Source organism: Helobdella robusta (genome assembly GCF_000326865.2).
Source record: "Helobdella robusta unplaced genomic scaffold HELROscaffold_90, whole genome shotgun sequence".
Lineage (NCBI taxonomy): Eukaryota > Metazoa > Annelida > Clitellata > Rhynchobdellida > Glossiphoniidae > Helobdella > Helobdella robusta.
The window spans coordinates 326,188-338,670 of NW_008705513.1; the positions used below are offsets into that span (position 1 = coordinate 326,188).

Genomic DNA, 12,483 nt, shown 5'->3' on the forward strand with positions numbered 1-12,483 from the left:
CACAACAACTGCTCACCTTGCAGCATTCTGCTTGAACCATCCCCACTAGCAAGACCACTACTTGTGTTACTACTACTACCGCCACTACTACTAACGCCCGCAGTAGCAGTACTACCACTACTGCTAATAGTATTACTACTATTTGTAGTACCAGCAACATGCTGAACAAATGACTTTTTCTCTTCACTGACAGCATTACTAGCGCCTCCAATTTTTCCACTATCAACATTACTACCTAGTGTAGTACTTGTAGTAGCAGCATTATTAGCGGCCGTCGTAATATTAATTTTGTTAGAGATGGAGGAAGCAGTTGAAGCGGCTGTCGTGGCAGTAGTAACTTTATCTCCGTCTGGTTTCACTTTATCGGATGCCAGCTGCTGCTGTGATTGGTCCGAGGGCTGCTGTTGATCCTCGCTCTGATTGGCTGACGAAGACAGGGAGGGTGGTGACTGGTAACCGGAGCGAAAAATATTTGCATGCGGGTTCATCGTGTACTGGGATTTGGATATCTGTTGATGAGATGATGAAGAGAGTGATATGATTGTGAAACTGACGACCAAAGCATGGAGATGAGTGAGATGAAGATCAAATGTTGAATGAAATGACGACGACGATAATGAATGAATAAAGTAAGATTAATAGACCAGGCCACCAACCTCAACTTGCTGCAAAAATTCGCTCTCTGATTGGTTGGGCAGAGGAATGGGATGTGGCAAGTGGAATGAGGGGTAGCCAATAGTCGGAGCCATAGACGAGTGAGGGACATTGTGATGACTTCCTACACTGCTATTGGCTGTCGGCATAGATGACGACGACGATGATGGGACTACAGACGACGACGAAGACGGCGGTTGCTGTTGCTTACTGTCCAAAAGACCCTGTATACAATTTTAAAGTTTCAAAAAGTTATCCGCTTGCCTGTGATAATGACATCTTTCCAACCCAGACTGAGACAACGCTCGTTTTAACCATTAGACACAAGCAATGGTAACTAATCTCTCTAACACTTATAAAAATATACACTTTAATACTTTCTGATCACATAAACAACACAACAACAACAACACACGTTTAGACGGCATTTTCCCCGAGATCGGGGGTTGCCGTTTGGCTACCTATGATGAAACCGAAATACCCCTCGACTCCATCCACATCTGTCACTCGCCTCAGTATCTCGCAACCCCGCTTTCACCCTGTCCTTCTCCACCTGCTCTCTCCATCCCAACCGCGGACGACCCCTTCCTACCACTCCTTCAACCTCGAACTCCAACGCTCGCCTAATCCCGACCCTTTCATCCCTTCTCAACACATGTCCATACCACCGCAATCTCGATCTCCTTATCAATGTCACAATGTCCTCATTCAGTCCCATCATTGACATCAGCTCTGTACTACTCCTCCTATCCTTCACTTGTGATACTTTCTGATCACATGTCGACTGTATTTTTTTTACGTAACTGAACCAACAGTAGAGAGTGCTGTAGAAATATCGAGTTGTACAACATCAACAATGCAGAACAAAAAAAATCAAATTGCCAGTTTTTTGGTAAATGTTGCTTAGAAAATTTGTTTTATAGAACTTATAACTTCAATACAGGATAATTTCCGCAGATGAATGAGTTCAATAAGGAGGTTATCACTGACCAAGAAATAAATTTCAAAATTATTGGAGTTTCTTTTTAAAAAATTTAGAAATAATTTAAATAATTTATTTAAAACAACAAAGATATAACAATATTTTAAATAATTCAGATGTTAATATGAGGAAAAATGGAAATTGTTAATAATTTAATGAATAAAAATTGGCAGCAAAATGGCATAACACTGGATTGACATCAAAAACTATAGAAAACAATCGGCAAGAAAAGCTGGGGTGTCCACTAGAAGGGAATACCAAACAACTTTTACAACCGATGTATATTCTCAAAGGAAAATTTTAAAAAAGTTATTTAAGCGATATAATTTAAAACAACAACACACGTTTAGACGACATTTTCCCCGAGATCGGGGGTTGCTGTTTGGCTACCTATAATGAAACCGAAATACCCCTTGACGCCATTCCATCATAAGTAATTTATTTGGCTAATTTTTATGCAGGACCCCCTTCCTTACGCAACCACAGTTATAAGCTGTGGGTCTAGCCTTTGATGATCCAACATCACTCACAAGGCAGTGAGGGTCAGTTTAATGTCATAACCAGGACAAGATATAATTTTTAATAATTAAATATAATTTAAAAACCGTAATTAATATATTTGTTTAATTAATCTCATTATGGCTACGAAACACATAAGTAATATTGATGAATTAAGTTTTTTTTTTTTTTGAAGAAAACGTAAGATTTCTGAAAAATGGAATAAAATTCTTACAGCTCTGGCAATGTTCAGTCCATGAAATCTGATAAAGCATTAGGAATAATGAGAGGAGTGGAAGTTAGCAAGAAAGACAAAGTGTACAATGTTGTGGGACAAGTTTTATCACTGCATTCCTTTTGCTATGAATGAAACTGGAAATAAGAATCCAAATTCAAACGTTGTTAATCTTAGCAAACTAAGCTCGAGTAATGATGCCCTGAAACTTTTAGCGAAGGGTATTAAATTCAATTTTGATTTTGTTTTGATTTGAATGTTGTTTTGTTTCGCGTCAGCACATGATTTTGTAATTGTGTCAATAAGGAACATGTTTATTGCCATCAAATTCAAGGACAGTTGCATTTAAGTGGCAGTAATTTACCTTATCTCGTCATCTGGTTGCCTGATGACCAGCTTATGCATACAATTACGAAAGACATGAATGAATAAACGAATGCAGAACAAATAAATGAACAAAAAGCGAATGAATGAATGAATGAATGAATGAATGAATGAATGAATGAATGAATGAATGAATAGGTCACCAATCAAAAACATCTATATATCTGAAAATATATTTATTCAAATTTTTTACTTCAAATAGACCTGCTTTGAATATTGTTCACGTAAAAAGATTATTACTGTTTTATTCTTCATAGCCATTATTTACTGGATATTTTCACGCATTTTTTACGATATTTTTATGATAGGGTGAAATATTTTTTACATAGTTAGCATGACAAAAGTGAGAGTTACTTACATGCATGCATGCACACATACATACATACATGGATGCATACATACATACATACATACATACAAAAACATGTGAGAGTTACATGAAAATTTAATTACATTTAAATAAGTCTTCCAATCCATAATCCCATTCAGATATAGAATTAGCATATAGCAAGGTTATACATTTTTGTTTAATAATAAATATTAATGTTTTTAATTGATGTATTTTCATGCATTTGGTTAATATTCCTTCATATTTAGTATCTTGTTCTGGTATAATACATGATTGGTTGATTGATGACCATGATTGGTTTTCTTTTTTTTACAAAAGACAATTGAAATGTAATTAAATTCGAGGCCCGACTATTGAAGCCAGTGCACCATCACAATTGCTGAGATATGCGCAATGCTCGTCGGGTCGGGGTTAACAAACACGAATGAGAACATTTAAAAAAAATTGTGGATGGATCAATTGCTATCCACAATACAATTGCAGCTGCCAACCTCAATGAATGATACAAAGCATACATACATCAAATCACCAACCATAGTAGCTAAACAATCACAGCACACAGTGCCGTAGCAAAAGTTGGCGTGGAAGAGCTGAAGTATGTGCACTGGATCTAAAATCATTTTAGAATTAAATTTTAATGCACTCTGTGTTTGTTTGTCAGTCAATTTTTGTGGAGAATAATTTTTTAAAATATGAATATTTTGTAAATGTAAAAATTACACAGTTCACGCGTATGGACCATGCTATCTGGGTTATCAACATCAACAAAAACGACATCAACAACAACATAAACAAAATAAACATCAACAACAACAACATCGACAGCACAGAATATACCTGAACTGTTCTATCTCCATATGTGGGTAATCTTTGATGGTAAAGTTGTTGAAGATGTTGTTGATGTTGTTGTTGCTGTTGGTAAGATAGGTGATGGTAATCATCCTGACCAATGTTGGCGGTTGTATCATTGTCATCAACATCACGCTTCAGTTGTTGTTGTTGCTGTTGATGATGATGGAGATGTTGTTGTGGTTGTTGTTGATCGTGCCGCTGCTGGACATGAGAAGCATATTGTTGTTGTTGTTGTTGGTGATGGAGGTAAGCAGAAGTTGGGTGTTCATAACTGTTGTTGTTGTTGTTGCTATTGTTGTCATTTATTAAATGTTGTTGTTGCTGCTGTAGTTGCTGCTGATGATGTTGTTGTTGCTGCTGCTGCTGTTGAGATGTTGCCGACATCGTTGCAGACGACGAGATGCTGACGCTGTTCGTACTGCTACGATCATCTAAGAAAACGTTTGACATTCAGATCAAATGAAAACAGATCAAATAAATTTAACTTCTCAACCATCCACTAAACCATGAGGTGCGTGCATAAGAACAAACACATTAGAACCTAAAAAAAACACACAACACATATACACATGTAACAAAACACACACATACACATGAATGAAGGGTAATTAACCACAGGTACACGTATAAGCATGCGCATAAACAAACAGACAAACATACGAACTGTGTTTATCGATCAAAGACTCTTGCAAGAAATTATACTTTCCCTGAACTGCCGACACTATTTCTTGGAGTGGCCTCGGTCGACCGTTCCCGAACCCCCCAGATCCAAAGTACGAAATTGGCATGCGGTTGCTGGCGGGCACCGTGGGCATCGCCTGGTTGAATATCGGAGTCACTGAAGATGATGATTGGTCAGTGTTTCTCACTGGGGCAGCTGCTGATTGGCTAGTATTGCTGCTCATCATAGGCTGATGGGTTTGTTGGGAATTAAATGTCTGATAATGTTATAAAATAATTATAAATAGAATTTTTTTTAAATTCCCTGCACGATAGACAAGGATCTTTCCACATTCGAACCTAATTGCTGCAACAACGATGCCAGGCGCCGTAACCATTACACCACCGCACTGCCTAGTTAAAATAAATAGAAATCAGAATCGTCATTACTTACCTGACTGGCTAGCTGTTGCTGTTCAAGTTGCTGCCTCGACCACATCATGGCTCCACCTTGTGGTTGTGGCTGTTGTGGTGGCTGTTGAGCGTTACTGCCATTAGCCACATCAACAAATTGTTGTTGTTGATGATGAGGGAGGTGGGAAGCTTGTTGGTGAGCGAGGTGGTGATGGGGGTGATGAGGAGCGTGATGGTGGTGGTGAGTACCATGTGGATCTGTTTTTTGGGGTTGGCATAAAAATAAAAATAAGTTCATTTGATGGTGATGACAATAATAACAACAATAATCATAATAAGAATAATAAATTTAAAGGCATCAACAAAAACTGCCACTGTAACTTAAAGCTTAATTAAACAGAGCATCATCAGTTGTATCAACAAACTCACAAGACAACAAAAACAACTCACAAAAACCATTGCTCTGTTTTCCATCTGTGGCAGCGGCAGCTGTCCCAGCCACACCTTCAGCATCACGGCTTCCAACGATGACACCCTCCACATTCTCATTATTGCCTGACTGATTCGTGGTCGACGACGACATAGAAACTACTGCAGCATCAACGATGACAGCGCTGCCAACTTGAGAAGTCAGTGCCACAGTTGTTGTTGTTGTTGCTGCTGTCGCCGCTGACGTTAGTGAAGCTGCCGTCGTTGGTTCAAAATGTTGTTGTTGCTGTGGCTGCTGTTGTTGTTGCTGAAGGTCTAAAGGCTGGTGCTGCTCATTGGAAGTGACAACTGTGGAATTTTTGTTATTAAATATTAACCATTGGTTAGTGCCTAACATTCACACAACATAACTAGTAACATTAACCAATGCAAGAAGCTCCAATTGCCTTAAATAATGCTCTAACAACATGAGATCTATGTGATTATTGCTTTTTACCGCTTACTCCCAGACCAACATCCTTCACAAATACAAAAGCTGCTACAAAATACAAACAAACATGCATACATACATACATACATACAAACAAACAAATAAACAAACATACAAACTGACCGTCTCCATTGCTGTCGACTTTGCAATGTTCCTCCTTACAAGTCACATCCCCAACACCACAGCCGTCGCCACTGTTGTCGACATCATCTTCGCTATCAAAGTAAGCACTTTCGAAGATGCCATCGACCAACTGGGAAACATCCTTGTAGGTCAGAGATTCTACGACGGGTTTCTCCGACTTTTCTAAATATAGGAACAAGTGTTCTGCTGCAGCTTGCATTTGGCAGGCATAGCTAATGAAGAAGCAGATGATGATGGTTAACTAATTTATGTTTTCATTCTTCCATAATTCACCAACTCATTCACTCAATTAAAACATATAACTCTAAATAGTAAGTTAACCAACCAAACTTCATTTTTTCAACAAAACGAAGCACAATTAGTGCCTCTGAAGATAGCTCAATAGAGATGCTTTACAAATCTAAAATGCAATGCAATCAACAAACTCAACCATCAACTCATCATTAGCTCAATGAGCAAGTCTAATTTACTAATAAAGCATCCAAAAATAAAATCAGTCAACAAACTGACCAATCAGCCATCAAGTCAAACAACTAACCAACCAATCAAACGATCAATCATGGAAGAGCTACCCCACCATCACTGACAGACCAACTAACAAACCAATCGACCAGTCAGCCAACCAACCAACCTTGTTCCAGCCGTCTTAGAAGACTCAATGAGTTGCTTGAACTCACGAACCATCTTCAACTGCTGTTCATCGTTGTTCGTACTGATGTTCACCAGATGTTTGTACAACCTGCCTGATTTGAAATCAGGCTTCATTAACTCACTATCTACATGACTGAGAACCTGGTAAAGATTTATATGTTGTTGTTGGTGATGGTGGTGAAATTATTGCATCTATATCCTTATAGAATGCATGTATATATGAATGAGTGAATGAACTAATGATAGGTTGGTTTATATTTTTTATGGATGAAAAAACAAATGAATGACCAAACAAGCCAACAAACAGACAGACAAACAGACATACAAATAAACCGACAGACAGACAGACAAAAACCTTTTGTAACTTCAGAATCTCCTTGAACCTACTGATCTCTTGATTCTGCCGTTCGATCTTGTCTCTCTTGGCCTGCTTACGAAGCACTTTCTCACTCTGAAAAGAAAATGACAATATGTGCAGTTAACTAAGACATAATATCTCAAAAAATATTAATAAAATGTGTATTAATCAATCAATCTTCGTTTAGCGTCCAGAGACCCAGTTCCAAGAGGTAGTACGCTGTTTTCTTTGCCATCAACATTTTGCGCCAAATTAGACGATCAGTTGTATCCATTTTATTTAAATTTAGAGCAAAATGTGTATTAGGTAAAAATAAAAAATTAGTTAGCTAACGTCAGCGCTGATAGCTTGGAACTGTTTCTGTATATCTTTTGAGAATTCCAAATTCTGAACAACGCAATCATATTTGGAGATTGCTTCCTAATTTGATGAAAAAACACAATTAAATTTTAAAAAGTTTAAAAACAATAATCATAACATTCGATATACTTACATTATACAACTAATATTAACTCAAACTGACAAATGCATTCGATAAGTAAATTTCTAAATTGATTTAAAAAAATGTCTCCTATTTATTAATTCAAATTTTATTAAAAGAACAAAGAACTTTAACAATAGAATTAATAATTTTATTTCAAATTGCTAAAAAAATACCTGCTGATCTTTATCAAGTATGCCACCTTCCTTTTCTTTGCTTCTATACAAATCTAACTTTTGCTGCAAATTTTTGAATTTGGAACAAATAAAGATTTTTATTTAATAATTGAAAAATATTATAAATAATTTTTTTGGTTTCCTTTCATGTTTTGTTCTCCAATTCAACTTTCTATTCAGACCAGTTTTGCCGTTTAAATTTAACCATAAAAAAAGCACGAAATGAAACGTTTATTTAATTTTTTATAACTTACATTTATAATTTCATGGATGAATGAACAGAAGTGAACATTATGTGACAAAAGAAAAAGGGCAGAGCACGTGAGAAGCAGCCAATTAGTGGTGGAAAAATGCAAGAAAGTGAGCGTGAATTTATAAAAAGGCGGATTAAACAGAAAAACGCGAACCTTCCTCTTTTCCAAATTCCTAACTTTCTTATCTATAACCGTGATGCACTGTTTCATTGGAGCGTCCGAATCAAACGACGCCATCTTCTAAATCTTTTTGTAAAAATGAAAAAAAAGCGGAGATAGTGGCGATCTGAATCGAACAAAGAAACGAAAATTCTTTTTACGGAAAAGAAATTTGAAGCATAGATCTAAATTTATTTTCTATCTTATATGTATATATATATATATAATTTGGTATGAGGTTCTCAGATAAACATGTTCGGTTGAAGATTACACCCCATTTTGCAGTTAGAAGTTTTTTAAATAAAATTTCAACAACACGAAGCTGTTTTGTTTCAACTTTATTAAACTGTGAAGTTTGGCTGACGGCCGTTTCGGCTAATGCCATCGTCGGAGCCTAGATTGTAAAACCAAATGAGGAGTTAATAATATAAATTATAAGAAATAGAAAATAAAATATTAGATATTAAAATGAATAAATAAATGAATAACAACCTATATTTTAAAATTAATTTTATTAATTTTTTTAGATATTAAAATGAATAAATAAATGAATAACAACCTATATTTTAAAATTAATTTTAAAATATAGGTTGTTATTCATTTTAATATCTAATATTTTATTTTAACATCCACCCATTTCGAATAGTTTCCTTTGATGCTAACTCTTTGTCTTCTCTGGGTCAACCAATTAGTTAACCAATCAAGTAAGTTTCTTCCTATTTCTGCCTCTTCTAATTTTATGCGCAATTGCTTATGTGGGACTTCATCAAATACCTTGGCAAAGTCAAAATATACTTCGTCTGCGTATTTATTCTTATCAAAGTTGGCATAAACCTTTTCAAAAAAAACTCCAGCAGATTTGACTTTTACCAATTATATTATTATTTGATAAGTGTTTTATGATCCGACTTTTGATTATTTTCTCTAGTCTTACTTTACATACAATGCTTGTTAAGCTGACTGGTCTGTAAAGGCACGGTTCACATCGATCTTCTTTTCTGTAGCACATACTCACGTACAATAGATGGCAGAGGCCGATCTAGACAACTTTGACGGGCCAAAATTTGTATAACGTTTAAACTTTGAAATTTGGCGGCGAATGGCCGATAAACTAACCAAATTAATATAAATACGGCTAAAATGAGGCTGGTGACCTTTTTTGCATATTACGCCAATTTGTGACTCAAAACTGTTTTACTGATTTTAATAAAAATGCTGCTAGCAATACGGAGCCATAAATCTCCTAGAGGAATCTTGTAAAATAAACTACCAGCTTAATTTAACATATCAGCGGAACATTTCAAAACTGATTAGGTCACAGCGTGTTCAGTAGTAGTAGGTACCACAATGATAACTATTCACCCGATTCAAGACACTTTATATCATAAAAGTCGGTATTTCCATTGCCAAATTATACATTTCCATGCTCTGGAAATTGAGCGTAGTTGAACATAACTTTATAAATTAATTTTCGCGCTGTATTGTACATACACACATTTATATCACAGACGAAAGCCCGCATTATGCAGTTCAATTCTTATCACATGATCATGAGATTCAAGGAGAGCGAATGTAACAAACGCAAGGACCTTTACATTTTTTGTTACCAACATTCGATAAATTTAAAGCTCGACACTTTTTTGAAGAGATAATAAACACACTATTATTTATAATCATATGCAATCGTGTCATAAAACAAGTAAAATTAATATTTAACATTATCATATCATCGGCAAAACTATCGTAGCAGGCATGACGTCGTTGTCGTCATCATCACGAGCAAACGAACCCCAGCACATCACCTCTCACCAATCACCACAAATTTAACGTTCAACGGTGGGCTTGCTCGACGGCTTTTTGTAAGGCGTCGTAACATTCCAACGCGATCTGTGCCTCGGCCTTCGACTGCTCCGAAGAGGCTGACAACAAATCCTGGGCTGCCGATGTTGCCCCGTCTCTGATTGCCTGACAAATGTTAATAGTTCTTTGTTCTATGGAGGCATAGATGAAAGTTTAATAATTCTTTTTGTTTCGTAAAAACTTATTGAAAATAATTAACTACAATCCGTTTTATTTAAGTTTAAAAAATAATGAGAATTAATGGTAGCAGTTTCGATTGTAACCATAGAGTCTACGAAGAATAGAAAAAACTTATTTATTATGTTTCATTAACTTTGAAAAACAAAATGAATAAAAGAGATAAATGAAGAGTCGGTTAAAATAAAAAGTTAAAAGATAGGCTGCAATGGGAGATAGAAATTGTTGTTCTTGAAAAAAAATCACCAGCCATTTTTTTCAACATAATAATAATAATAATGAAGTAGTAAAACTAAAAAGCAAATTATAATTTTATTAAATAGAATAAAATTTTGAAAATAAAAAAACTAAAAAACTTGTGCATCGAGGTGATCAATCGGGCAAGCCTCCTCTGCCAATATTTGTACGGATGAGTCATCATTTATTGTGACTGAACCACTGCTAACTATAAAATTAATAATTAAATTACACTATTAATTAATTAAATACATAATTAAATAATTAATTACATAATTAATTAACTAATTAGGATAAGCAGTTTATTAAGAAAAAAACCTAAAAAAAAAACTAAACTAGAATGGCAATTAATGAGATCTCAAACAGAAAATAACATGCAAAAAGATCAATTAACATGTGTTTCTTTATTCATAAATAAAGCAGTGAACAATGAAAAATAATAATAAACCAATGTATGACAATGTTACAGCAATATCAGGGTAGTTACAAAAGCAACCAAATAATAATAATACAATAACTTATAATTGACTCAAACTAAAAAGTCAATATGCAAATAATATGGCTAGAATTTCGACAAGGATCACATTTGTACAGGCCAAAAATGAAATTTTTTATTTATGCGTTCGATGATTTGTATAGCAGCGCCTCCAACAAAGAACCTCAAAAATGGAAATCTCTGTGTTATCTATGCTATATTTAGCAACTTCACATCCACTATATCATGCTTACATTGTGTACCAATCATTCACTTTTAATAAATATATCATCCATTATATAATTATTACATTTGGTATTGAATGTTCAAGTTATATAAACATATCTATTACACCATGGTTACGTAATAATAATAATAACAACAATAATAATAATAATAATAATAATGTGAATTTATATAGCCAATGGCAGGTATTATTATTATTACTATTACAACAAATGCCAAGTGCATGTAAATACAATTAAGTATAGGATGTACACATCATACAAATATATCTACTACAACATTACTATATTAAGTATGGGGCATTAACCGAAATATTTTTTCATAGCTCCGTCGGCTTCGTGGACTGCTATGACCCCGGGCCTCAGGACAGCCAGCAGGGGAACGTGTTGGGGTAAGATACCAAAGTCCCCACTCAATGTTGGAACGTCCACCTGCTTCACATTTGATTCTTTGTAGAACACCTAAGAAATTGTTTCCATATACAATATATATACATATAATTGTTGTTATTATTATTGTTGTTATTGCCTTTACGGTTATAGTTGGTAATGGTGACAATATTATTATTGTTGTTTTGGTTCAATATGTGAAGCTTCATACATAAATATATATATTTATTATATATGTTAATATTAATGTATAATTTAAATTACTTTTTTTTTCTTTTTAAGTGTAAATCAAATAATTAACTATGTCTTATGCTAGATATATGAAAATAAAATAAAATATAGACTTTAAAATTTAAGATATTTTTATTTTAAAAATAATTTGCTCATTTGTTTTATTGTCTATTGTCAATCTATTGTCACTCAATTTCAAACTTTTATTAATTTAATTAATATGTTAGTTAATCAGTTAAAATTAAAAAAAACTCTATATTTTAGACTCTAAAATTAAAATTTAGTTGCATCCTCTCATCTCATTAAAAAAGTTCATTCAATCATCAATCCAATCAAATATAACAACCAAACAAAACGAAACAACGATCAAACAATTTATCTATCACAAATAACTCGAATGACAAACTTTACTAAAAAAAAATGAAAAAGTAAATTTAAAAAAAAATACTGAGGCTGGGCAAGCAAAAGTGAACGCCATATCGGCATAGGACATCTTCTGCTGGGCGACAATGGCGGAAAGTTTCGTGGAGTTTTTCACTAACGTTCTTGACAACATCTGGCCGGACTTAAATGCCGCCCTGACGCACAAAGCTGACATTTTGTCAAATTTGACTAATTTTTTCACCAAATTTAACAATTTCTTCCTGACCTCAAACACGGCAAAGAACCCAAGAACTCCTAGCACAACATTGAAATAA

At 34.6% G+C, this 12,483-nt stretch overlaps 2 protein-coding genes across 2 annotated transcripts in view; both read right to left on the minus strand.

The window, feature by feature from the left end:
• Positions 1 to 8,248, minus strand: part of HELRODRAFT_194645 (hypothetical protein) — a gene marked incomplete at its 5' end in the record, with an annotated part of 8,960 nt that extends 712 nt beyond the window's left edge. Inside the window, 13 exons of the mRNA XM_009033397.1 lie at positions 4 to 509; positions 657 to 878; positions 3,940 to 4,104; positions 4,611 to 4,772; positions 4,824 to 4,865; positions 5,069 to 5,286; positions 5,485 to 5,805; positions 6,071 to 6,303; positions 6,723 to 6,883; positions 7,098 to 7,193; positions 7,434 to 7,520; positions 7,758 to 7,820; positions 8,165 to 8,248. Coding sequence (XP_009031645.1) covers positions 4 to 509; positions 657 to 878; positions 3,940 to 4,104; positions 4,611 to 4,772; positions 4,824 to 4,865; positions 5,069 to 5,286; positions 5,485 to 5,805; positions 6,071 to 6,303; positions 6,723 to 6,883; positions 7,098 to 7,193; positions 7,434 to 7,520; positions 7,758 to 7,820; positions 8,165 to 8,248 — 2,360 coding nt within the window. The remainder of the gene's footprint in view (positions 1 to 3; positions 510 to 656; positions 879 to 3,939; positions 4,105 to 4,610; positions 4,773 to 4,823; positions 4,866 to 5,068; positions 5,287 to 5,484; positions 5,806 to 6,070; positions 6,304 to 6,722; positions 6,884 to 7,097; positions 7,194 to 7,433; positions 7,521 to 7,757; positions 7,821 to 8,164) is intronic.
• A 1,752-nt stretch (positions 8,249 to 10,000) lies between these two features.
• Positions 10,001 to 12,383, minus strand: HELRODRAFT_158094 (hypothetical protein; the record flags this gene model as incomplete). Its single annotated transcript, XM_009033398.1, has 4 exons — positions 10,001 to 10,135; positions 10,564 to 10,652; positions 11,473 to 11,626; positions 12,234 to 12,383. The coding sequence occupies 4 exons, from the start codon at positions 12,381 to 12,383 to the stop codon at positions 10,001 to 10,003; spliced, it is 528 nt and encodes a 175-aa protein (XP_009031646.1).
• Between the last annotated feature and the right edge of the window lie 100 nt (positions 12,384 to 12,483).